This window comes from Channa argus, chromosome 19 (genome assembly GCF_033026475.1).
Source record: "Channa argus isolate prfri chromosome 19, Channa argus male v1.0, whole genome shotgun sequence".
NCBI classification, from domain to species: Eukaryota; Metazoa; Chordata; class Actinopteri; order Anabantiformes; family Channidae; genus Channa; species Channa argus.
In genome coordinates, this window is record NC_090215.1 from 3469759 (window position 1) to 3494767 (window position 25009).

Here is a 25009-nt window from a genome sequence, read left to right on the forward strand (position 1 = left end):
CTATTTATTCTGCATATTTTAGCTCTTACAAAAAGATGTTTTTGCAAGAATAATTACAAACGACGTGCTCCAAATTATGAACTCTATGAAACTTGTTTTTACTACTGCAAATTTGTGATAACTCATGGCAAAACAGTACTCGAAGTATTAGAATATAAAATAAATAAATGTAAAAGATATGTTAAAAAAACTGAAAGCAAATTGTAAATGTTATGAAAATGCTGCCCACAATGCTTCTTACAAAATGAGATGTCTTTAAAATAATTGTTATTACTATTTCGTTTTGCAGACTATACAGACGGGATTGTAAAATGTCTGAAGAAACAAGATAAATTTGGCTTTGTGAATATAATATTTGCCCAATTTTATTGACCTATCATTTTCACTGTTATTAGTTTTACATTTAAAAACACAACCACGATCTTACGACTTAACCCAGTTACCACAGACTTACAGTCCAAAATAGAACAGAGCAGGTAAAATGAGTTAGATGAAGAATACACTTATATTTTGCACAAGCAACACAAAGGAATTTTAAACATTTGGCCTGAAATTAAATATGAAAATATTTCGTCCTATATGCTGATGAAAAGTTAGTTAAATTCTGTCTAAATATTCTTGTTATGAAATGTTCTAATGAGAAAAGTTTACAACTCTAAAAAGAAATAAAGGCACTTCTTTACCAATCTATTGTCTAAGCTTTACTCCTGAGAAAAGCTTACTTGATGCTTTGATGCTTGAAGCTCTAATGAGACTAATTCTGATTATTTCAAGCACTGCTGCAAAAGAAACATTTAATCAAACAAAATTTTCAGAAGCTAACTCCCTCATTTCATTTAGGAGTTCTGAAATGAGCACAATCGCAGATCTTGTTTTTCTAAGTAACATGTTCAATATTCTAAAAAAATGCACATCTGTGGGGTGAGTTAAAAGTGATAATAGTTTGTTTATGAAATTTGGCACATTAACAAGGTAATTTACACTACCCAAACTAAAATTACAGTAAAACAAACATCTTCATATCACCACACTGACAAAATACAAAGTTAGGAATACAGAACCAATGGGAATTATGAAGACAGAAATGAACTAAACACTATTTAGGCAATGTAGTCTTGTCTTGAATATAGATAAATATAGTTTGATAATCTGAAACATTAAAACCATCCTCTGAACATTGTGTAATAAGGGTTTATCCTCTCAACACATTTCTTATGAATTTGAAGTGAGTCAACCGACCCCCAGAGAAGCATTTGCAGCAATGAAGAATATTTACTTCTAAAGATTCCTTAGCACGGCTCATCCTTCAAACTAATCACAGAAACTCTGTCATCACATGAAAATGTCAAAAAGTAAATTCTGTGTATCTATGAGATGCCACAGACTTTGACACAGTGTCAGTATTTGATGACCTGTGTGCACTGATTTTAGGTCTCATGCTACATTTTGTCTTATTCCCAAGCTGCATCTTATAGCTTTAGGCCCAAAAAACTGTAAGGTCTCAATGAAGTTTTTTTTTTTAATTTTGGTCTAGTTTAAGTTAAAAGAAAGTGTAGATTTAATGTAGATTTCTTAAATGTACCAAAGCTGTAAATTTGTGTCTGCTGAACAAATATCAGAATTGTGTTCGAGCCAGATGTAAGAGTAAACATTTTCAAGCATCTGTAACAGTGGCTGATGTGCAAAACCTGCCTGGGTTTAATGCTGATTTGTTTGCTTAAATTCAGTCCCAAGTTTCCTTTAGAGAAACTTATGCCATATAAGTTTGAAGCAGCAAAAGCTGGAGATGCAGCCCCCGGTTATTCAGCCAGCTTCTGTAACTGTTGCATCATAATTCTTAAGTAAAATTCACAATGTTTAATACATTTGAGAGCAGTATCCAAAGTGGTATCAGATATGACAGAATTTTCACTACTAAAGAAACAACTAGTCAGAGTCAATACCACAAATTCAGCCACGGCTCCTGCTGCAACATGCATCATACTTAATCATCACTGATAACAAAGAAGTGCAACACTGATTGTATGAGCCAACCAGGGTTTCCTCTGTTTATGTTGTGTATTGTAAGGTTAATTAGATTAAGAGGTATAAGTATAGGTGTACTGATGATACAAGAGACTCAGCTATTCAAAGGAACAGATGTGGACTATAAGAGAGACAGTAACTGGAGCGAAGGAACTGACTACAAGGTGGTGTGGACCACAACAAGGTAGAAGTGAGAGGTTCAGTGTGTAGCTGTGGAGACACACGCTTTCTTACCGAGTTCTGTGGATTCAGACATACTTTGAGAAACTTGTTGATGAAACTGTTTGTGAACGTGTTTGTGAGATTACTGTTTGTAAATTTGTCTGTAAAATTAGTCTGTTATCGGCTAAGTTGAGAGACAAATACAATAAATGTTCAGTGTTCGTCATGCAACGCTCACCGGAGTGAAGTACTTGTTGGACCATCAGATACGAGTCAGATCACTTCTACACTGATAAGTACATTGTCATTTAGCAGACGATTTTGACCCTATACTCAGCCAAAGAGTTTCAACAACAAAACCAGCCATGAACAGGAACAGAAACACAGTGGACTGGACTGTCTGGCCTCCGACCAGCTGATTTCTACTCATCTTTCCTGTGATATACATCAAAAATAATTAATACAAGGCAGATCATTTTGACTGTGCTGGCTCTCAGATATATTCCCGCTTCAAACTAGTCTTATGTTTATGGAAAGCGGTTTTAACATTAAATCAAATTTCCTCTCTGTTATTAAGATTTAGGTATCTATAGCACTTCCACTAGTCATAATTACAGTCAGAATGGTGATGATAACGATATCTACAATTAGATTTTTACTAGTAGAAACTGTATTTCAGGATGCTTACAACTTTGACTTCACTACTCAATGCAAAGGTAAAGCCGTATAAATCTCCAAAGAAATATGAGCTGCAATCTTAACATTTAATAGCAGGATATCTTTAAATCAACATTTCAGATATTCAGATATATATCAACAATTGTTATTTCAGATATCCAGAACATCGTTCTTCCTAGGGTTAATTAGTTCACTACTTTCCTTCTTGTGTATTGGGCTTTCAATTTTAGATGTTCACATCACATTAGATATTCAGAATGAACTTTCAGGATATCTGCAATAACATTCTTAGGAATAACTCTCAATTTACATTAGTACAGTCCAATTGTTATAAGCCATAATTTTACTTAAGACAAAAACAAATATCTGAAATTGCATTTGGACTAGTCATAATCCGAGAATGTGATGATAGCAGACATCTTTTTTTTTTTTTGTCACAATGTGTTTTGAATATTCAGAATTAAATTACATTAAATTTCTGTTTGCTGCTCCTTCATAATAAAAGCACTAAATTTACTATACATATGGCTAATATTATGAAGCTGCTCTGTGAAATGTAAGTTTTTTTTTTTTTATCTTTTTTGCTTTTCTTGTTTGGAGAAATAAAATACTCCTGAAAGACATCATGCTTTAGATGTTTTGCACATCCATCAGTTTGAATGATTATGGGTCTTACAGAATCCTTTACTTTTGTGAAGTGTTGTGCTTGAACAGGCAAATCAGAAATCCCATGCTTGTTTACATCACCAAAGGAGACATTTACACACACCGTCCTCCAGCTCCTTGTCCTCTGTTTTTATTGTTACTTCCTTGACTCAGATGACCATCATGGCACAGCTGCAAGCAAAGCACAGAAAACACTTGTGTGGTTAAACTCCCTTTCTTGGTCACTGTGTTTTTACCTTCCCACACGACTTCTTCATGACTATGGAGACAGAAAATTGTATTTTTACTTGTATGGGTTAGTGCATTACAGTTTTTTTTTTTTTGCATGTTCCTGTTTATTTTAACTATGATTGTTTCTATTTATTCTTAATATCTCATGGGTTAAATGCTGATTCCTGTGCTTTTATTGTTGTTGGATTGCTGTGTTCTTGTATTTTGTTTCCTTTACTTGCACTTGGACAAATGGGCAACATTCGATGACACTGCCCATCAAACAGGTGAATTGGTTCCACTTGTGATGGAAAAGGGTTACTACAGGACAGGAAAGGACAGCGAAGAGAGGACAGAGGAGTTGAGGGACTAGGAGGACACAGAGCAGCAGAGGCTTTTTACTTAATAAACCTGTTTTTCTAATTCATTCACAGCCGCCTCTGACTGTATTTTAACAGTGGAAAATGATGTTATCAATCTTGCTGGTATTTCAAAGAACCTCATCTCACAAGTGTGTGATATTTTCACACAATGTTTGTAATGCTAATGCTGGAGAGGTGACAGGTCTTACCCTGAACCAATCATAAGTGACAGTCACTCCCTGGGAACTGATTTTGTATCTCCTACTGAGGGGCATTGAAATGTAGCTGCCAGAATATGTTTCCAAAGCAGGTGGAGGAAACAAAAGCACAAGCTGGACCGCTGGGGTAATGTTTAGCTCTGACTCACTAAGTACACATTTAAACTAAGACTTCATTGAAGCACCTTTAATTTCCTCACAGTATTCAGTCTTTTGAGGTAGGACTCTATCAGCAAGAGACACCTTGCCTTGGGAATCTTTGTCCACTTTTCCTCAAAAAAGCATTAAGATTCTTTCAGACTCCAGGGCATGTCCTGTGCCCAACCTGCTTCAGGTCTTGGATGTTTATTTTTGTAAGACTCAACAACTCAACCATATGAAGATTTACAAGAGATTTCGGTCATATGTAGTTCAATCAGGAGAGACAAGAACATTAATTCAGAGAAACTCAAATTATAGTTTATTGATCAAGTTTGCATGACTGAAAAGGGACAATTTGGCATTTAAACCTCTTTGTGAATCCACTTATAACATAGAGAGATGGGACATGAAGGGAGCAGAGAGAACTCCCTGATGGTGATGGAGAGATGATGATGTAGATGAGGATGGAGAAACAAGAAGGCCAGAGTCTAATGTGCCAATGATGAACCGTGAGAGGGAAGGAGATGGCACACTGGAGCCTGATGCAAGAAGAAGTGACCGAGGTAGAGATGAGGTGATGCAGAGGTCGGCAGGGATCAGCCCAATGAGGACCCGATGAAGGTTGCACCGGCCAACACTGAAATGACAGGTTGACAGCTACATGATGATTGATTTGCTGAAGCTGGGGCAGAAACTGAACCTCAGTCATCTGACTGTGTAAGAGAGCGACACCCACAGTCAGCTGATTGAGTTGGAAGTGGTGGGGGATAAAAAGGGTGAGGGGCATAGAGTGTCTTCCTGATTTACTCCTGACTTTCGCATTGCTTTATTACACAACTACTACTTGCCAGAAAGTCCTGCAGCTCCTCTAATGTTGCTTCAGGCCTCCTGAATCAGTTTTCTTCTTGTTATTTCATCAGTTGGGATGTTAGGGGTGTCCAGTTCTTAGTTAAGTCACTGTTGGGCCATATTTTGTTAATGCTGTCTTCACTGTGTTCCATGGTTCTGTACATTTGATGCCTTCTTCTGGCTGATGCCTTTAATCTCCTCCTAGAACACCAGAACTTTCAGTCCCTTTAATTAATGTCAGATATATTATAACTACTATTTTACATCCGTTTGAAAGTGATTGGTTAATTCTGAACACAGCAACCTCAACCTAGTTTTTTACACTGCAACTGCGAAAACCTTAAAATAAATATTTTCTGTACATGAATTACAGTACTTGCACTTTTAGTTGAGCTTTTACACAAGCTCATCAAACTTTATAGAGAATGTCCATAATACAGCATATTGTGTTTTTGCTTACTGCACATTTATGATTTAATTTTAATAAACTCAACAATGTTCAATGATCTACAAAACTAAAAAATCGTTTGTCTCCAATTAAAAGATGCTTTTACCTGTCATCAAAACGAGGGATGTAGGGACCCAGCTGTGACAACAACAAACCCTATGTACGACAATACCCTCTGTTGTATTTACTTTCTTATTGTGTGTGTGTGTGTGTGTGTATCACAGGTTTTTGCATAAAAAGGGCCACAACAGATGCTCGATATGAGACAGGAGTTACACAACCAGAAGAACAATTAATCGGAGACATTTCCACTTCTCCATCATCTCCACCTGACTTGTCACAGAATGAAACTGAAAATTATCATAAATACGCGACTGCAGTAACTAATTTTTATAACTAGTTCTCTCTTATGGAGAAATCCTAAATGTTGCTACAGTACTGCAGGAATGGATGAGAATGCAAGTTGTCTTTTCACATTTTATGAGGAACTTCTCTCTGCAGTGGCGTCTCTTTGGTCAACCAATGTAAACATGTGGCATTATTATCTTATAACTAATTATTTCTAATAACTAATATTTTACTTTACAGATATAACTGTGCACATCAAAAACCATTTAGCTGTCACTGATCATTTGTAATATCTCTTATAAAATGCGTTCACTAAGTAGTTTTGCGTAGTGTTCAGGGTGATTTCTTTTAAGGTAAACATGCATTTTTCCTTCAACCCGCTTATCTCCAGTCAGACCTAAAAGAATAAAGCAGAGCACAGAATGTCGAAATTACAGCTTATGTGGTTACAGTAATGCATGATATTAAATGTTTATGCAGCTGGACAGGTCTGAGCTCACCCAGCTTTTGAGCTGTTCTGTCAATCCTCTCCAGAGCAGACTGCATGTCTCCTCCCTGTGGCACGACCACCTCTACCTCTCCCACTTGGTAGCCAAAGTCAGCCTGATCCAGATCTATCTGCACCCCCTCCTCCTCCAAAGTGAATGACCTCCGCACTGTTGTAAAGTCTGCAAAACATACCAGATTCATTGTGCTCAGCCATGACTCATCCTGAAGTAAGGGGCTTGTCTCTGTGTCTCTGTCTTTGATGACCTCTTGAACCCTCAGCTGAATTTCAGGGAGGTTGGTTATCTCCTTGTAGCGAGTGCACAGTGCTGCTGCTTTAAATTGCTCCCCACCAGTCTCTTTGGCCCTGCTGAGTTCTGCCATTGAACACTTGAGCTCCCAGCATCCTTTACGTTTGCGCAGCCACATATCTCTTAAAGTCAGGTTAAACTGCGGGGTGTCAAAATACTGGTCTTGAAATTGTTGCTGACCAACACACACCGCTGAGGAGAAGAAGTGGGAGGAAGAGTGAGAGATGATTTAAAACAGGGTACTAACAAGATAGTAACATAGCTGATAGAGATAATTAAACTACTTTATTAACAAGAGACAGAGGGACAGCTACAGAACAACCACAGCAATTACTCATTAAATGTTGGAAAAGCCTTTCAGTGGTCATTTATATTTCGACATGGATCATATTATTTACCGATGTCTAAATGTGTTGTAGACACATTAAACACATACCTCCAATCTCATCTAGCTTTTTTAGCGTGTCAGCACTGAATACAAACTTTCTCTCCACTTCCACACTCATCTGAAATGAAATGACAGTCTCATCAGCAATACTGTAAGTTTACAATCTAAACTTTAATGTGTTTTTGCTGCAAGGGGATGCAAACTTAACCCTAAACCTAATATAATGGCAGTACAATTATTTTTTATCATCAGAACTAACAAACCTTATCAAAGAATGTATAAAAATGCTACAGTAAAAGAATTAAAATGACAGCAAAATGTGGCATCTCTTGTAACAAATAAATAAAATAACTAACTTTGTGTCAAAATGTTAAACATTTTTTGTCCTGTGATGAATATGTAAAACATTTTTTAACTTTAATTCATGATGAAGGAACATTTGTAATTGCTTTTTCAAAAAATGAGGGGATGCAGACTTTTGCACCCAGCAGTACACATAGTTTGAACCTAGAGCATTCATCCCAACAGTTTTCACACTAGTAATAGTCATTTTACTATGTTTTGTTTCATTTTCAATGACCGTGTTTCATATATTAGAGATATTGTAGCTTTTTCCTCCTTTTTACGATTTTAATTACTGTTACTTTGTGGATACATACATTTTAGACAAAAACGTATACAAATTCAAATGAATGCGTGTTTAACCTGTTACGAGATCAAAACACATCATACACAGCACTGTAGTACAAATCTAATTAATCAATATGCGAGTTATATTAATTATGCAATGATATATTTTCTTGTGTAGTTTTAGAATTTCTAAATACATGATTTTACTTGTATTTGTGGCTAATAGAATACTATTATGATGAAAAATGAGAGGTACTCTCAGTTGTATTTAACCTGCATTTTCCCAGCCTATTGCCATTTTTAGATTGTGTCTTTTTAAAACTTCGCAGTAATGTTTCCATATATTTTCTCTCATTATTGTAAGCAAGGTAAATGCTAACATGGTGAATAGATTAGTAAGAAATTGTCGTTTTTACCAGACTTATCATAGCCCCCGATGCTACCGCATGCAGTCATGCATGAACTACAACTCAATATCATCAAATTGAAGCACAGAAGGTTTTAGAAAAATATCTGACATAGCGAATCGCTCTCACACAAACCTTCACAGATTAGGTCCTTAATTCAGAATAATTCGGCATCAAAAACGGTGCTAGAGATCAGTCCGAAACGCGCCCTACACGTCAGCAAAGTTTATTTTGCACAGGCGCAATTACAGACAGCTATCAGAGTATTGAGGAACATCACTTCCTGTCCCAGTAACGCAGGGGCATACAGATGGTGCAGTTTTAATCCGCTGTGCTTCATAAATATTTATTTCCCATATTCACCTCACCTTTCATTGGACTGAAAACGTATAGGAATTCGTGCGGGTGGTGGTGAATACAGCTTTCTACGTCATATCTTTATTACCCAGCCTTAATTAACGGCTCACAGTGTGTGACAGTCCAAGTTGGCAGAATGAGGCCTCATTTATTCACATTTAATGTGAACATAGGGATGGGAGGGGATTCCATGTTATCTGGGCATCGACGCTCCTTCTGGAGACATGTTTATTAGACGTGTTTCTTGTCTTTTCTTGTTTCTTGTGTGTTGGTCAAGAAGTGATCGCTGTTTGAATATTGATTAATAATCAGATTATGTAAGGCTTTCTATCCGTGTGTCGGTCTGAATGTCAGTAGTCAGCCTCGGGGGGAGCTGTGGTCTGTTTACTACAGGGGAGTGGGGAAGGAGAGAGGGATCGGGCGACTGAAGAGTGGGAGGGGGAGAACAGGAGAGAGAGAGAGAGAAGGAGGGAGGGCAGGAAAGAAAACTTTTCACTTCTGAGGAGCCACAGAGGAAGCGTGTGCGTGTGTGCGTGTTGGAGCGGAGACCATGCAGGTAAAAACGCATTAGCTAATTGCTCTCAACTTAATTAAAGGTCACTGCGATCGGTTAATTGTGCTGATATGAGCGCGGAGAGTGGCCTGCGACTGATAGAGGATCGAGCAAACGACAGATTGTGCCTCATACTGATCCGATCCCTTACAGAAATCCAACATTAAAGCCCAAACTTTTTCTGCCTCTCGTCTCTCGCTTGCTCTCCCTACACCACCCCCATCGTCGAGCCGACCGCGGAGCACGTACTCCGCTTCAACTAGCTTTTTAGCCTTTAATTCTTTGGCCAATTACGGCTTGAAGCTGTTAAAATTATAGTTTAAATGACCATGTGTTGCATCGTTAGTATTTATGGTATGGATTTGAGCGCTAGGACGCGTCAAAAGCTGGTCTGCTGGGCGGCGAGGAGGAGGGGGTGCGAGTGTTTTCTAACACATCTGTAAACGGAGCCACGTTCATTAATTAAATGGCTTTAGTCCGGCTAGGCCTCAATTTGTGCTGTTGAGCAGCAGGCGGCGGGCGGTGCAACACTACATGCCCGATTGGCAGCCCACAATCAGCGGGGTAAGGAAATAACTCGAGGCCGAGGTTGATCTAAAGCCGAGTCAGTGTATTTTGTTTTTAACTCGGGTGAAGTCTGACGGCGAATTGAAGCTGCAGTTCCCACCTGGCCCAGGCAGAGTTTGTACTGTGAGCGGAGACACTTTGAGGAGCGTTAATTATCTTTGTGTGCTAACAGGCTAGCTAGCAAAGTGACACGACTGTTAATAGCTCGGGCTCTTCTTGTTTTTGAATTTAATGACAGTCTCGTTTCTAGATGGAGCCAGCCCCTGTTTATGCTGATGCTTGTATTGTCTCTAGCAGTTTTAGATAAGTGTGTGACTATCACTGCAGGAAAATGTTTTTAAAACTAACAGCTACCCAGCTTTTTCCGAAACACCACCGTAATGCGACGTTTACAGGGGGCTTCTCTGCCTAGCTTGCTAGCTAATTGATTCTCTGGTCGGCATAGCTAATTAGTCTGCTCATTAATTAGCCAACTATGAGCAACGGTACGTCAATTTAGATACAACTCGTTTGTTAAACATAAAAGTGGTGATGGGGAGTTTTCAAACACTCTGTTATGCAGATGTAACCTTGCAGAAATGTTATCTGGTCAAATAAGCATGCTAGCTTGCTAATTGGCATGAGGAGGAAGTGAGAATTGTAGCTGTGTTGGTATTTCTCTTCATGGGGATAATTGCTGTCTTTGTTGCGTCTTGGAATGTGACTTTTAGCAGAAAATACATCAAAGCCTGACTACTGGTTTATTTGGATTTCCTTTAAACAGCTGGGAGTAATGGTTATTTGATCAGAGGTGTGGCACAAAAGATGATATCAGAACATATTTGGCCCAAACTGAGGTTAATATTAGCGGCTTCAGAGACAGTGTAGTAATCATTTATTTTGAGGCACAACGTGATTTTTGTTTTTTTCGCTCTGGTATATTGTGCATTTAATATATTCTATGTGCATATGTGGAATCAGATCGTGGTGTTAGATTGCATACAAAGAGGTCTGAAATTATGGATCTACAACCAATTTGGAGTTTACAGCAGTGCAGCGTAAAACCTGCCGAAAGCGTTAGAGGGGTAGTACTCTTCTATATTACTAAGGTGTCATTTTAGACAGTTGTGTAGGGGCGTAATTTGATATGATCATTGCAGGCAAAATGTTGGGAACCTCCTTATGAAACATAGTTAATGTTTGGGGGGGAGTCACAAGTGAAACTGCAAGGACATGTTAGAATGAAATACTGCTCTAGGATTAGTTTTACAGTAGAAAAGAACATGTCGTGCTTATTAAAAGGTATGATACATGGCCTCTGATGGTGGATTTAAAGGGTAAACATTGTAGTGCACGATAAGTTTTGGTCACTTGGCTGAGGTGTGGGACCACAGAGTAACCGTATACTTTATCTTGTTCACATGAAATTAGTTCCTTACTTACTTTTTCTGAGAAAATACTTTATACAGCATTTGGGATAAATAATAGCAGACTTTTGTCGTTTTTATTTCCCAGGAGGAGTCTGGAGAGACAGTGAGCAGTGAAAGCAATGGGGTGGCAGATTGGCTGTGCCCCCTGTGCCAACAAGGGCAAACGGACAAATCCTCCTTGTCTCTACATCTCACTGAGCAACACAGCGTACTTCCATCTTGTGTCAACAGACTGCTGGACATTGTAAGTAGCACTGGACAGAATGGCAAAAAAAGATCAAAGATGTCATATGTATGAGTTCACTTTTTTCCCAGCTTAAAGTATTAAATGTGATTACTTTGGGGTGATACAGCAAGTATGTCCATAATGTTTAATGAAGCGGCCATTTGCTGGCCGGTGTACAGTGGTTTGCAGTGGTTTAGTGCAGCTGTAAATATAAATTTACATTAATTTTCTGTCAGACTCAGATTTTGATTTAATTTGATGGTTATTTTTGAGACATCCAGGTGGAAAAAAAAAGTATGCTTGAGCTGCTGGGACCATCAGTAAACTACGCAAAATGATATGAAGTGGATTGGGGAAAATGTATCAAAAATTAATTTAAAATCCCTCCATAAATGTATGAGCTTCACCTTGAGTATTCACAGCTGGTCTGCTCTATTGTAATTTGCTTTTGTTAATGTCTTGCCTCTGTGTAGTACTTATGGTACGAGAGAGGTCACCATAGATTGGCAGCATTTTTATCTCATTTTTATCTCGTTCAACATGCCATATGAATCGCCACATGTTGGCTTTTTAATAACAAAGGTAGGTTCCCACAAATTACCCAATATGTTTTTACTAAAATCCTGATCTGAATATAAAGTATAAATAAGCACTTGAATGAACAAACAATTTGATATAGGCCCTTAACAATTTAGTATTGAGATGTAAGAAATAGAAGGAATTTTATTGGGAAGTGAGTTGATCAAACAGTGCTTCTTTTATCCCTTTGGGGTAATTTGTAAATTAAAGGCTAGCCAGGCTTACCATGTGTAATATAACCACACATCAATGAGGCACGCCCAAACGCTGTGGTGCTGAAAAGCTACATAGCATTGACTCTCTGACTCCTTTCATTTTCTTTTAACAGGCTGTTCTGAAACAGGGGGCCAGTGGAGCAGAAGAGGACAAAGGTGCTCAAAAGTCATCAGGTGAGGGTGAAAAGTTTTAAAATAATTTTGAAACATGACAAGATTCTTGAAATTCCAGCTTAATAACTAATGTAGGTACATGTTTACTGATTAAGCTTGTAATGACTGACCTGTTTTAGCTGGCAAACTTCTTCTACCCTATAAATAGATTATTATCTTTTTGGTGTTATGTCTATCTTTTTAAAGTGATTTTTAGAAGAAGAGTAAAAGAGATGCATATCCAGTGGAATTACTCCTCGTGTGTTTGGTGCGGGGGGAAAAAATTGGTATGGAAGTTAATAATTGCATTTGCAGAGAAAGCAGTTAAACAATATTATATTTATATATTTTTTACAGATGCTGAAACCCCACAGCTGAAGCACACTGAAGACATCGGTTTAGATCTATGCCAATCTAGTGAGACTTCAGAGACTACTCAGGCACTTGCAGACAAAGAGATGGAGAAAGACAGAATACATGAACAAGAGGGAGGTGAAGTGGAGCCAGAGCCCGAGGAGGCAGGAATGCAACTTGCAGGAACCAAACAGCAAAATGCAACAGACAACACAGAAATCCCCGACTTCAGTGAAAAGTCTGTTGCTAACAGTGATGTGCTAGCTGAAAATAACACACAGTCATTCAAATGCAATGCCTGCCTTCAAACTTTTCCCAGTAGAACTGCCTTGTGTGTTCATTACAACTCTGCATCCCACATTCAGAGGATGACATCAGGCTGTGCAAAACAAGGTGTGGTAAGTGATCCCCAAGCTTCCTCAGTCCCTGTCCTGTCTCGGCCATACATAACAAGCAAACCCTACCAGTGTGCTATATGTCGAGTCTCTTACAATCACGCCATTACACTGGAGAGTCATATGAAATCTGTCTTGCACCAGACCCGCAGCAGAAACGCTGGAATGGCACATGCTGCAAACAATGCAGTGGCTCCTGCTGGTTTGGGAAGTAGCACCACCAGTGTTCCAAATGCTGTAGTGAGCACATCTGGAAGTGGATCCAGTCAGTTAGTGACCACCACCAACTGTGCTGCTGCAGCTGGGACTGTAATGATGACTACTACAAAAGACGGAGAGCAGAATCAGTCTTCACAAGTGGCTCCTTCCCTCCTCACCTCCCCCGTGGCTTCAGCTCAGGCAGTCTCAGCCTTCCTCACCCTCCTCACATCAAGTCCCAACACTCTCTCACACTCTCTCCTTCCCTCCCTCTTTGCGACTGGTGCTGCTCCTGCTGCCACCACGCCTCAGCTCGTGCCTCAGCCTCAAATGGTCATGCCCTTGATCTTGAATGGGCTGCAAGCCCAAACCCAGCAGCATCAAGAGAACCAGCAAGGCCAGCTTCTCACTCAGTGTGTGCCCTTCGTAGGCCTCAGCACAACCCAGCAAGCCGTCCTAACCCAAAGACTTAACAGCTTACAGAACCAGTGGCCCTCTGCAGGCCTTCCAACAAACACACAGCCCTCCTCAGAAGAGCAAAAACAGGCTCTAAAGTGTGAGCGAGTACAAGAAAGAGAGGACAGTGAGGAGACAGTTGAAGAGAAGGTCTCTGCTCAGATCAAGGACACGGATAACTGGGCTAGAGAGAACATTAAAACAGAGAAACTTAAAGAAAAGGACAGTAAAGAATTTTCACAGTGTCCTAATATAGAAAGCAAAGTGAAGGTTGATAATAATGAAGACAATGGGAAGGCACACGGAGATAGCACAACAGATGGAGAAAGCTCGACTGATCATTTGGACCTGGAAGGTGATAAAGCAGCTAGCCTGAATCTCTCCCCAGTGGGCACAGAGAAAAGACTCCACACTAACAATGTCTCGCCTTCTGCATCTGTGCCCAGCAACTCAAGCCTCAGTCCTGTAAATTTAAACCTTACACTTAGCCCTGATTCTACTCCTCAAAAATCACAATCAGGCACTAGCCCCCACGGCTGCCTTGGCACCCCAAAATCCAGCCCGAACAAAAATGCCTTAACTTGCAACCAAACACAACCCCGTTGTAAAACAATGGGATCCATTTATCCAGACCTTCCAGTGCTATCAGAGTTCCAGTCAGAAGTTCTCTGGGCATTCTTGGAGTCGCGCAGTGAGGCTGATGCCGCAAGTCCTCCTCATGAGGACTGTGAGGCACTGGGCAGAGAGGTAGGGCTTTCTGAGGAAGAGGTACGAAGGTGGCTGAGCCAAGCTCGACATGCCAAACAAAGGCAGAGAACAACAGATTCAGAACACCTCCAAGGCTCATCAATGCTTGCCCAAAGTTCAGACAATGACTATGATGATGAGGAAAGCTCATTAGTTATAGCAGAAGATGAAGCTGAAGCTTCAGGGAGTCAGGCAATAGATTTGTCTAGTAGAAGCGGGAAGCGTAAACAGAGAGATTTTGGAAGAGATTGTCAAGGGGATTCCTGCCTCACTTCTGACTCAGAAAATGAGGTTTACACTTCAGTTATTATGTCTGATGAGGAAAGTCAGAATGGGTCTTTGAGAGAAGGTCCTGAGAGCCCTGATAAAGCTGAAGCACAGCGGGAGGCCCATGGTGATAAGGGGTCAGTTGGAGGAAAGGTATTGCGCTCCACAACTGTGTTCCTATCAGATGCAGAGGATGAGTATGAAGATGAAGAGAGTGGAGGAGGTCGAAAGGCTAAGAGAAAAAAATGTAAGGAAGACTTTGAACGAGATGACACAGAGATAAAGAAGGAGAGACAGGATTCAGATGTGGATCTAGAGTTAGAGGCACAGGGTGATCCTCCAAGTTCACAGTCCCACTCAGTGGACCATTCTGAGATTCCAACCAGTGCTCTGCACTCACTTCCCTTATCCCTCACTCAGTTTTCTACTCGGTTCCTCAGCCCCTATGTTCTTTCTGTTTCACCTTCAGTGGTTGGTGATGGAAACAAATTACCTCTCTTTCCCAACCCCCCAACCATAACTCGTTTCTCCAGTTCTCTTCTCTCTCAGTCTCTCTCATCCCACAACCAAACATCTCACTACCTTTCCAATGGTGGCGACTGTGAGTCTGCTCTTGATCTTAGCATGGGGAAAAACAACTCCACATCTTCTCCTTCCTCATCTCTAGCTGATAAAATTGCAGCACAAAAGGGCCAGTTACTGGATGGGCTTGGTCTGAGGCCCACATCTAAAGGTCTGGTAGTTGTCCAGGTCAAGCCTGAATCTCTAGCTACCATGCCCTCTTCCAACAGCAGTATGGGACTAGTCAACTGCAATAACATGTCTAGTAAGTCTAGTATTTACGTGAGGGCAGCAGAGAAAATGAATGCTACACTTTTGGAAAGGGAACGAGAAAATGAGAGGGAAAAGGAGAGGGAGCAAGAGCAACAACAGAGGAAGTCCAAAGGTAAAAGGTATCGGGATATGCGACGTTCAAGAACAATTATTCAAGCTGAACAGCTTGACATTCTCTATGGCTGCTACTTCAAAGACCCAAATCCAGGGAAACACGAGTTTGAACAGATTTCAGAGTGGGTCCATCTTCCAAAGAAGGTTGTTCAGATTTGGTTCCAGAACATGCGGGCCAGGGAACGAAAGGGTGAAGTCAGGTTCATCAGTGATGGGACGCTGGCAGCAGTTGGGAAACCTCTCATAAAATTTACCTGGCCTCTTTCGAAACCTATATTCTCCAACAAGTCTGCTTCAAACAATTCTGGGTGTATTACAGCTACTCCCATTGTTCGCACACCTGTGAAGACAGAGAGAGAGCCTGGAAAGGAGCTGGGGAAACCACCTGTGATAAAGAAAATAACCCCAGTTCCAATCAAGCCTAAGGAGCTGGTTTCCTCCACTGTAGTGTCTCCTGTGAGCAGCAGTGCTTCTGCAGTGCCAAAGACCAAGCTTGAAACTACCAGCAATGTCACTATGGTCAAAGTTGCACCCAAAGTTAATACAGCTGTCCTTTTAGCTCCACCGAAGGATCCAGTCCCCATTGCCCCAAGACCAGCTCAGAAACGTAAATTGGAAGAGGACAGTGAAGAAGAAAAGACTGATGAAGAGAGGGACAATGAAAACGAGATGGGTCCTGGACCGGGGCTCACTAACCGCATGGTGCCCAAGCTGCCCACAACTCCCATCAACAACAGGCCATCTGGCTCAGCAGTTGTGCCACAAAAACAGAATGGGCTTAATTATTGGACCTCCAAAGTCCCAATTAAGATCAACACTCTGTCAAGAGAACAACTGGCTCTTCCCACACACACGCCTCCTCGTACTATCCACCCTCCTCCAACCCCCAGCATTGCACCAGTTAGCCCGAATACCCCCAACTCTGCCAAAGTGGCCAGCCCCTCCACCCCTGTTGTCGCTAAATCAAGCCCAACAGAAAGCAGCTTTCTTCCCCATTCATCTAGTCGCAGGCCACGCACACACCTGTCCTGCCTACAGCTGTCAATTCTGCAGTCCTGTTATGAGACCTGCGCTCACCCTAATGCCATGGAGTGTGAAGCGATTGGCACTGAGCTTAACCTACCCCTGAAGGTAGTGCAGATCTGGTTCCAAAACACCAGAGCCAAGGAAAAGCGCTGGAGGTTGCAGCAAGAAAAACTGGTAAGTAGACTAAAGTTTACCACACTATTGCTGTGTATAAAATATAGTCACTGAGGTCTTATTTTTATAAGCTACTTGATATTTTTCCCCAGTGACCTGGCAATATTTCACTTTTTACGGTGACTGGGAAATTTATTTTTTTGTCTTTTTTACTTTGACTATAAAAGTCCTTAACGTACTGTCAAGATTCAGCATTGTTATTCAGAGAAAATTACTTAGTTTTTACGACTTTAAATTCTAGCTAAAAGGCATTTTGCCATCTATTATTACTGTAATAAAATTCTAATGCATGAGTATTGTGAATTTAAAATAGACTTGCTAAATTGTGCATGTTTTTGGTGAGATAATATGAATGTCTTGAAGATTCACTGAAAAAAAAAAACTTAAATGGATATGACTCTAAACTTAAATTCTGTCTGGTCCTGTCTATCCTTCCACCCTGCCTTTCTCAGTCTCCTCTGTCAGGGGAAAAGGTGGACATGAGCTCAGCAACTTACCTGCAGTACAACGCTCTCAAAGCCAATCGTCCCATTCTTCCCAAACCCGTTCAGCTGACAGTTACTCACTCTCCAACTTCTACAGTAGCCGGCCAGCCAGTGCCAAAGGAGACTCTGACAGGTCGCTGTGATGCCTGTAACATCTCCTTTGAATCCAGAGCTGCAGCAAGGGCCCACGTCTTCTCCCCACGTCATCTGGCAACTCTGAGAACCACAAATTTCGGCCAGCCAACAACGCTCGTCACCAAAAATGGCACTGGTAATGATGGACCTGGCATTGCTGTACCGGGCTCACAGGTCTCTCATTCCATTCCAGTTACCAGTTCTGGTTCTGGAGGGGAGATGGTTATTGAGTCACCTCCGCCAACAGCCACCAGCAACAGTTAAAAACTCAGATCAGAGTTGGTCTGCACACTGACTATTCTTGGACCCATTTGGGCTCCTCAGATTTTAATAAACAAATTTGAGCACTAATCCTCAGAAGCTAATAATGGTTTTTGGAGTCTGCTCCACCCCTGCACCTGCTACCCTTTGCTTAACTTTAACTCACTCGAAATCTGTTCACCTGGAATCCAATACAAGAGAAGACTGCTTTCATGCTGCTTCTTACTTAATCAGTTGCTGTCTGATAAGTGATGAACAGATCTCAAGCCTCCCCACCCTCACATACTTTATCCAAACATTTTTGGTCCTAATCCTGTGGTTATATAATACCCTACTGCAATGACCTTCATAAAATTTGTAAAGGCACTCAATTTGCCATGCTTAAACTGTCCTACCATAAAGACTGATGCAAAAGTGTTTCCCCTTTGGAAGTGGCCATTTGACAGTGATGCCAGAAACACTTTTTGGGATATCATGATATACTCACATTATTAACTCCCTGTTTACTCCTGCGGAATTGTTGTGTTTTTTTTTTTGTTTTTTTAAATGCCTCCTTTTACTTCTACAGCAAACATTTCTTGGATATAACATGGCTGGACTCAACCATTGGGAGAGAAAGAACTGGTATTGGTATTGACTCTCACCATATTATTTGCTACAAGAGTGTGATCTGAAGACTGTTGTCTACTCACTTGGGATATAAGAGGTACTTTAGAAAGACCAGGGCTGTTAAATTGTCCCCATTTACATGTTCATAATTTTCATGACAATCCAAATAGGGCAAAAAAGAGGCTGAGGAACGTAGAATCCTGGCATACCGCACTTTGATACACTTTTAGATTGTTTGAAATGTTTTTAAGCATTCTAATGCAAGTGTATTTTTATGGCAAGATACGTGAATGCATGGTGGATGCCTTTAATATGAATTACATCAATAGTTATAATTTTTGACTACTGTAATGGGACAACCTTTAGGTAGTATTGTGCTAAACCTGGAAACAAATTGAGAAGAGCTCTGTTCCAAAATGCTTTTATATCCATTTCTGGGTGAAAATATCTGAATGTCATCTCCTATATCTAGAACATAGACAATCGTGATTTTAAAGTTGTCAGCATTCTCTTGGCCAATGAGTATATTTAGCAACTTAAAAAAAAAACAGACAAAAAGAACTTCAAATAAAGACATATTTGCTTGAGCCTGTGGATTTCACTTTCCCACCAAATTTATTTAACCCATTATGGTGGGCTCTTAAAATCAGTTGGAAGATAAATATACTCAGCTATTGTAGGTAGTTGAGACCATTTAGAATGGCCTTGAGAGGAGACGCCACCAGGTACATAAAAGTCCAGGGGATCTTTGTATAATGTCATAGACATCTGGAAAGATGGCTCAGACTAATGTTATACATATTATTGTTTTGTTTGCCATGAATACTGTGCTTAAGAAAGTAAGGGTCTCATTTCATTCAGTTCAATATGTATACAAATGGAAAATAGAAGCAATTGAACCTGTGTTAACAGCGTTCTCATTAGGTCAAAGCCAAACCTGTACAACTATCAAGAGAACAGGGCCTGATGTCCCTTTGATGTCCCCTCCTTTTGCTTTGTTTTCTGAGTTACTAGTTCTGGTAACAAACATGCTGTGCAATGAGATCCAATATCTGGAAACCACGACAAGGGAGAAAGTTGGGTATTACCAGTATCCTTAAGGAACGAAGGATACTTGAATCTAAGAAGCTAATTGGGAAACATTAATGTGTCGACTGAGAGCTAATGAGATGGTGCTGCGTTGAAGGACATATAACATACTACAGATGTTTTCCTTCAATTTAATTTGTATATTAGTGTTACTATTGATAGTTTTAACAAAATGCAAAACTAAAACATGAACTTTTGTAAAGAAATATATTAAAAAATTACTGATATTCCAAAGTAAACCTCCCTTTGCTTTCTGTCATTCAAAAACCAAAAAGCAATCTTGAGGTCGACAGACGGCAGGAGAGGTGTTTATAAATGCAAACTGTAAAGGACATCCCATGACTTGACACTTGCACTAGTCCACAATTTTTGCACAAGCTACAGATATTTCAAATGAACACAGCCATCAACACAACATTAAAAGTCACTAGGTGTGGTTTTTGAAACAAGGAAGGTAACCATGTCCTTCCAAGAGTAATAATTTGTACTCCTGTCAGAAACTGTATCTTGTGTGAAGCAAGGACTGGAGTGCTTGAACCTCAAGACTGGGAACACACACTCACACACATGTACACGGTGTTGCACTGTCCAAACTAGATAGGGTTTTTATGGAGATCTGCTTTTATTCTCTTAAGTTTCATTGTCACTTTGATTATCACTATTGTTATAACTGTACTACTACTTAAACGATTTATCATTACTACTACTCATCACTGTTTTTGATTATTATTGATCCATAATGGTTTTAAATGCCACCTCTGCTTAAGAGAATGGTATTCCTTTGAATATTGAACAATAATAGTGGCAGTGTTGTTATGAATTGTTAGATTTTTGATTAAGCTTATTTTTTCTCCTCACTTGTACCTGCCTTTTTGTGTTTGGTCTCCATTATGCTTTCTTTGATATACAGAAAAACAAATAAAATCAGTTGGAACAACAAAGCCTGGCTGTATAATTGCAGTGCATTTGAGGCAGTTACTAGTTTTTCTGTGTTTGGTTGGTTTAAATTCTTTACATGAACATTGTATAGTCTATAGTATTACCCGAGTGACATTATTTAAACAAATATCACCCTGGGGGAGACGGTTTTATGTCACGCTGAAATATGTGCTCAGAATTAATTTGTTCAACAATTGTCTGTGGCCATGGATTTGATTGACAGAAACGTAATCCAATTAAGGGCACGCATGGTATGTGTAAACCGGGACGTCCTGCTGGATTAGCCAATGAGAACATGTCTGACTCCAAAGAGGTTTGTGTAGAATCATCCGCTAACGAATAGGATCGAGAGTTTTAACGGCTGCAGTACTACGTGGCTCCGCCCCCAGCTTCCATCTCTGAAGTGAAGGGACGGCGCCGCTGAGTCCTCGCCTTTTTATGTACACATTTTAGTAAATAAACTAGGCTCTGTCGTAAACTAGGACCATTATCCAAAGGCAGTGCGTGAAACCGCAATCTATGCTCGTCGTGTTACGCTGTTTGAGTAGTGGGGGGAACAGTAGCTAGCATTTTATTCTCAATTTTAACTTTACTAAGCGGCGTTTTCCGCCGCCCCGCTCACTCAAACGTTACCCCCGTGTGTGAGTTGGGGCCTGCAGTGTTGGTTTGGCCACGAGGACCGTCGGTACAGTTGAAACAGCACGATGGCGGAGTTCGGTAACGGACTGGCGGAGGAATCCCTACTAGATTCAGACCCCGGACATCCCGAACTGGAAGACCCGGGTGTAGGTGACGAAGAACCGGGTTTAGAAGAAGGAGAGGCCGCAATTGAAGACCCGGTAAGTGAACGGTATTGTTTCAGCAAAGAAAGGCCACATAAATACCGAGGCATGTTTTAACAAAATACGATCTATTAGTGAAAGTAGGCGATATTTTTATTTATTTATTTTTTACATATCGAGGGTCACATGCCGTGTGCGTTACTGCTATCGCCAGGTTGATATTAACCGCCATTGTGGTTCACGCAGTGCAGTAGAAATGGGTGATGACATGCGTGGTGCTGGCTGCCATCTTGGCGCAATAGCGGCGCCAGTTTCTCTGCGCCAGGGAGCAGTTCGAGCCGTTGGGGAGAGAATCCTCGTCGCTAAAAAAAAAAATGCTATACGGAGATGCAGGAGTAAGTCAGGGGCGCGGGTAGGACAGGCCGCCGCCATTAGCCCCGACTGTGCGAGTCTACCTGCTTGAGAAGGCGATTTGCTTACGGTAATAACATTTTATTCAATACAATTTCACCGATGTGCTTCTGCGTTTCGACTGCCGGCAAATGCTCATGCAAATAACCGAGCGGCAGCAGGCTAACGTTAGCTCATGGCAAGTGTCAGCATCAAGTGCTGCGACTGAAAACGACCACCAGACAAGTCAACCGTTATTTTATGTCAAAACGAAAAAATGCGGCATTTGATCCATCAATGCTATTAGCTCACTAGCTAGAATTATAAGCATGCGATAACGGGGCAAGGACTAGCTGAGAAGCTAGCCGATTTTAACAAAGCTGTAGTGTAAATGGCAGACGTGCACCTGATCATCTTTGTCGTTTTTCGGGGCCGCAGTTAGAATTGCACACAATTGGAACATTGTTTGCAGTTGAAGATGCAATATCTGGATCGGTCGGACTAATAAAAAAAAAAAGAACACTTTTGTATACAGCGCAGCAGCAGCGGGTTGCGGTATTTGAGGGGCTGGGTTTGCATCCTTCACCGTTCTGCTAGAGCATGAGAATGAGGAAAGGGAGGGGAGTGAAAAAGCTTGCAGCTAATATGCGACAAAAATAGTAGCACAGCTTGTCGTTGTCGGGTTGGTTAATACTGCTTTCTTACTGCAAATGTGGCTTACTTTGTCCTTTATCCACGACGTGGACACGCATTAGGATGTATTCAGCTGAAGGTTGTTGACATTTGGATGTGTCACCTTATCAGACACATGGATATTAGCTGCGAAATAATGGTGCCATTGCAATCACGTGCAGTGTGTCAGGTTTACACATCCGATGAGTGGACCTGCATATAGTGTGAGCTGTGTGTCACTGCAGCCGTCTGTACAAAGAGCTGTTATATTACAAATCGTGTCAGCACAGGCAACAGCCCTGTATGGAACTGGAGTGACTCCCACTGTGCTGCAGTGCACCACTGTTAGTCAGGAGGGTCCGCTCCCATCTCTGTGGTCACCACAGGAATATTTAATTTGTTGGTAGTCAGTGTTGTGGTGCTATCGGTGTTTCGTTTGACTTCACACATGAGAACATCATTGACCCAAATACTCTTGTCCAAAGTGGCTCCTAACTGAATATGCATTTTATTAGAACAGCCGCAAGTATGGTTTTAATGAATATACAGTGTATTTATTGACCTGCAAAGTCTTGTAGATAAGTCTAAAATTATTACTTCAAATTGCTTTTAACAAAGATTGGCATGTCTAAAGGTAAGGCCTACTTCTGCCTTTTATAAATGTTACTAGACAATTAGATTCTGTGTATATTAATGTACTTAATATTAACTTAATAGTCACAAAGAAGTCATATGAAATGTAAAACCTAAGTTTGAAATTCTGAGCAATCCAATATGCTCATATTAAACATATTATGGGTCGATTAGGCACTTTGTTTCATGGCTTCAAGGTGAACGTTCAAGCCATTGAAAGTAGCCTTTGCTTAATTTAAGATGGTGACAGGCTGTATAACTGTAGCACAGACGCTATCCACTAAGGCAGGACATTGTTAGATAACAGTAATCCCAAAGACACACAATTGCATTGTTAGATTGAGATTTCATTCATCACGTAGCAGCATCAGTCACTCAGGTTCACCCTCTCCCTGCTGCTGTACCATTCCTTCACTCTGCACATATGAGGTTCAGTTTTACTACTTGTTAGCTTAATGAAACACTCTTCTATGTTATACATGTGTGACACATGTTACTACTAATGTGTGTGTTGTATTGTGCCCATTATGAGCCGACAGCCCTAATGGACTTTGTATCTGTGTTGCAGGAGCTGGAGGCAATCAAAGCTCGTGTCAGAGAGATGGAGGAAGAGGCAGAGAAGCTGAAGGAACTACAGAACGAGGTGGAGAAACAGATGAATCTCAGTCCCCCACCAGGTGTGTTTAGATTTTTGGATGTAGGCCGCAGGTCTTTCCGATAGCACGTTAACCAAATTCTGAGCTTGAATTTGTGAGTTTATTAAGTCAAAGATACTGACTTTCCTTCCAAATCATCCATCTAGGGTCAAATGACAATGAGTTAAATCCATGTATGATAAATGGGGAAAAAAAAGGCTCCTTAATACAGCTCTGATACTATGATTCACCATGGTGATGGGTAAACAAAGTAAAAAGAACTTCCATTTTAATCCAGTGTATCTAGAAATGGAAATGTGTGAACTCAATGCACAATTACCTTAATAAAAAAACTAAGGAGAAAAAAAACGGCAGCAGCAAAAGAGCCTTCAGGTTAAAAAATGAGTTAACAGTATCAAGCTAGATTTTTAGCGTGAATTTCCCTCAAATTAAAGTGTTTGTTTTAAAGTTTTAAAATTTGTAATAGAAAGTTGCACTTAATGAGTTGAGATGTCAGTGAAACCTTCAGTGACACAAACTCATTCAACTGCACTGGAAGTGCTAAAAGCATTTTGAGCAAGGTCCGTTTCAATGACAAATCGGAAGATAGACCAACAAATTTTGGGTTATTTGTACCTTTTTGTAACATTCTCATTTATGGCATTGGATATTCAGCACTACTTGAAGGGCTGTGCAGAGCGTGGCGAAGTGCAATGAGTGAAGGAAAGCTGTTTTAGCTGCATTTACATTTTTCTGGATGCAACAGAAGATGTAAACAAACAAACAAGACATTCAAGTGATGCAATTAAAGGAGAAAAATATGTGTCACTCATTTGGCTTTGGTAGATAGTGGTGGCGAGCGCTGTCCATCACACTGGTCTACATAAAATGTATTTGATACATTATTTGACATCAATAAGGAAAAAAGACTGTAGACAGTGGAGAAAAACATGGGGTTTGTTGGCAGAAAAGCTCCTGAAGCAACAGAGTTGAAGTCGTAGGCAACTCAAAGTGAACTCTGGTTGTGGAACTGAAAACTGCTTTTAAACATGGACTACACATGCATTACCCTGTGGGGCGTTGACAGTGCAAATATCCAAGTCAGGCTGCACAGATATAACCACTACTAGTCCAGGTAATGTGGGAGTGAGCCTATGGATGGGCAGAGCATCTCATTTTCCAGAGGGTTTCAGGTGAGAGATTGTCGTGTTATTAGCTTTGATGTGCTGTAAACTAAAGAATGATCTCTGCAGCACACGTCTTGTCACGTCCTGTATGCTCTGACCAGGCACCAGCCCTCTCCCAAATCAAGTGGAGCTTATTCCCACATGAGAACATGTATTACAGGGACTTCTGCTGTGTGCTGCATACGTGAAAGGAAAACCTAGGGCAATAACCGGAGCTGATTCTATAGACTTTGTCCAGA

General features: G+C 40.6%; 3 protein-coding genes across 10 annotated transcripts in view; 2 read left to right on the top strand and 1 right to left on the bottom strand.

The window, feature by feature from the left end:
* Positions 1-22930, bottom strand: thtpa (thiamine triphosphatase). 5 transcript variants are annotated; one of them, XR_010911743.1, is made up of 5 exons: positions 22050-22902; positions 7341-7410; positions 6608-7096; positions 5311-6504; positions 4755-5099 (listed from the first exon to the last, which is right to left on the bottom strand). XR_010911743.1 is itself a non-coding variant. In XM_067486559.1 (4 exons), the coding sequence occupies exons 1-4, from the start codon at positions 22104-22106 to the stop codon at positions 3692-3694; spliced, it is 627 nt and encodes a 208-aa protein (XP_067342660.1). In that variant the 5' UTR covers positions 22107-22930; the 3' UTR covers positions 1-3691. The 5 variants fall into 5 exon arrangements, 4 of the variants coding, with proteins under 4 accessions (XP_067342660.1, XP_067342657.1, XP_067342659.1 ...); XM_067486559.1 differs by lacking the exons at positions 4755-5099; positions 5311-6504 and adding an exon at positions 1-3702 and having other exon boundaries at positions 22050-22930; XM_067486556.1 differs by having other exon boundaries at positions 4755-6504.
* Positions 9086-20485, top strand: zfhx2 (zinc finger homeobox 2). Of its 2 annotated transcripts, none has more exons than XM_067486546.1 (5): positions 9086-9242; positions 11301-11459; positions 12349-12409; positions 12746-16953; positions 17406-20485. In XM_067486546.1, exons 1-5 carry the CDS (start codon positions 9237-9239, stop codon positions 17835-17837), a joined length of 4866 nt encoding a protein of 1621 aa, XP_067342647.1. In that variant the 5' UTR covers positions 9086-9236; the 3' UTR covers positions 17838-20485. The 2 variants fall into 2 exon arrangements, with proteins under 2 accessions (XP_067342647.1, XP_067342646.1); XM_067486545.1 differs by lacking the exon at positions 9086-9242 and adding an exon at positions 9289-9803.
* pabpn1 (poly(A) binding protein, nuclear 1) overlaps positions 20855-25009 on the top strand; it is a 14147-nt gene continuing 9992 nt past the window's right edge. Inside the window, exons 1-2 of one of the 3 annotated variants that reach the window (XM_067486551.1) lie at positions 20855-21310; positions 23517-23625. In XM_067486551.1, the coding sequence (XP_067342652.1) occupies positions 21176-21310; positions 23517-23625 (244 nt within the window). In that variant the 5' untranslated portion in view covers positions 20855-21175. Of the gene's footprint in view, positions 21311-21567; positions 21735-23516; positions 23626-25009 lie in introns of those variants that run through there. The other 2 variants (XM_067486552.1, XM_067486554.1) reach the window with 2 other exon arrangements.

What these genes read in the sequence shown, in the direction of transcription:
- thtpa (XM_067486556.1), bottom strand. Translation starts at nt 22,106, where the DNA reads ATGTTCCAATTGTGTGCAATTCTAACTGCGGCCCCGAAAAACGACAAA. An exon ending in AAAACGACAAAGATGATCAG is followed by an intron (nt 7,411 to 22,049) that starts GTGCACGTCTGC and finishes ATTTCATTTCAG; the next exon opens with ATGAGTGTGGAAGTGGAGAG. An exon ending in AAAGCTAGATGAGATTGGAG is followed by an intron (nt 7,097 to 7,340) that starts GTATGTGTTTAA and finishes TCTTCTCCTCAG; the next exon opens with CGGTGTGTGTTGGTCAGCAA.
- zfhx2 (XM_067486545.1), top strand. Translation starts at nt 9,774, where the DNA reads ATGCCCGATTGGCAGCCCACAATCAGCGGG. An exon ending in GGCAGCCCACAATCAGCGGG is followed by an intron (nt 9,804 to 11,300) that starts GTAAGGAAATAA and finishes TTTATTTCCCAG; the next exon opens with GAGGAGTCTGGAGAGACAGT. An exon ending in GGTTGCAGCAAGAAAAACTG is followed by an intron (nt 16,954 to 17,405) that starts GTAAGTAGACTA and finishes TGCCTTTCTCAG; the next exon opens with TCTCCTCTGTCAGGGGAAAA.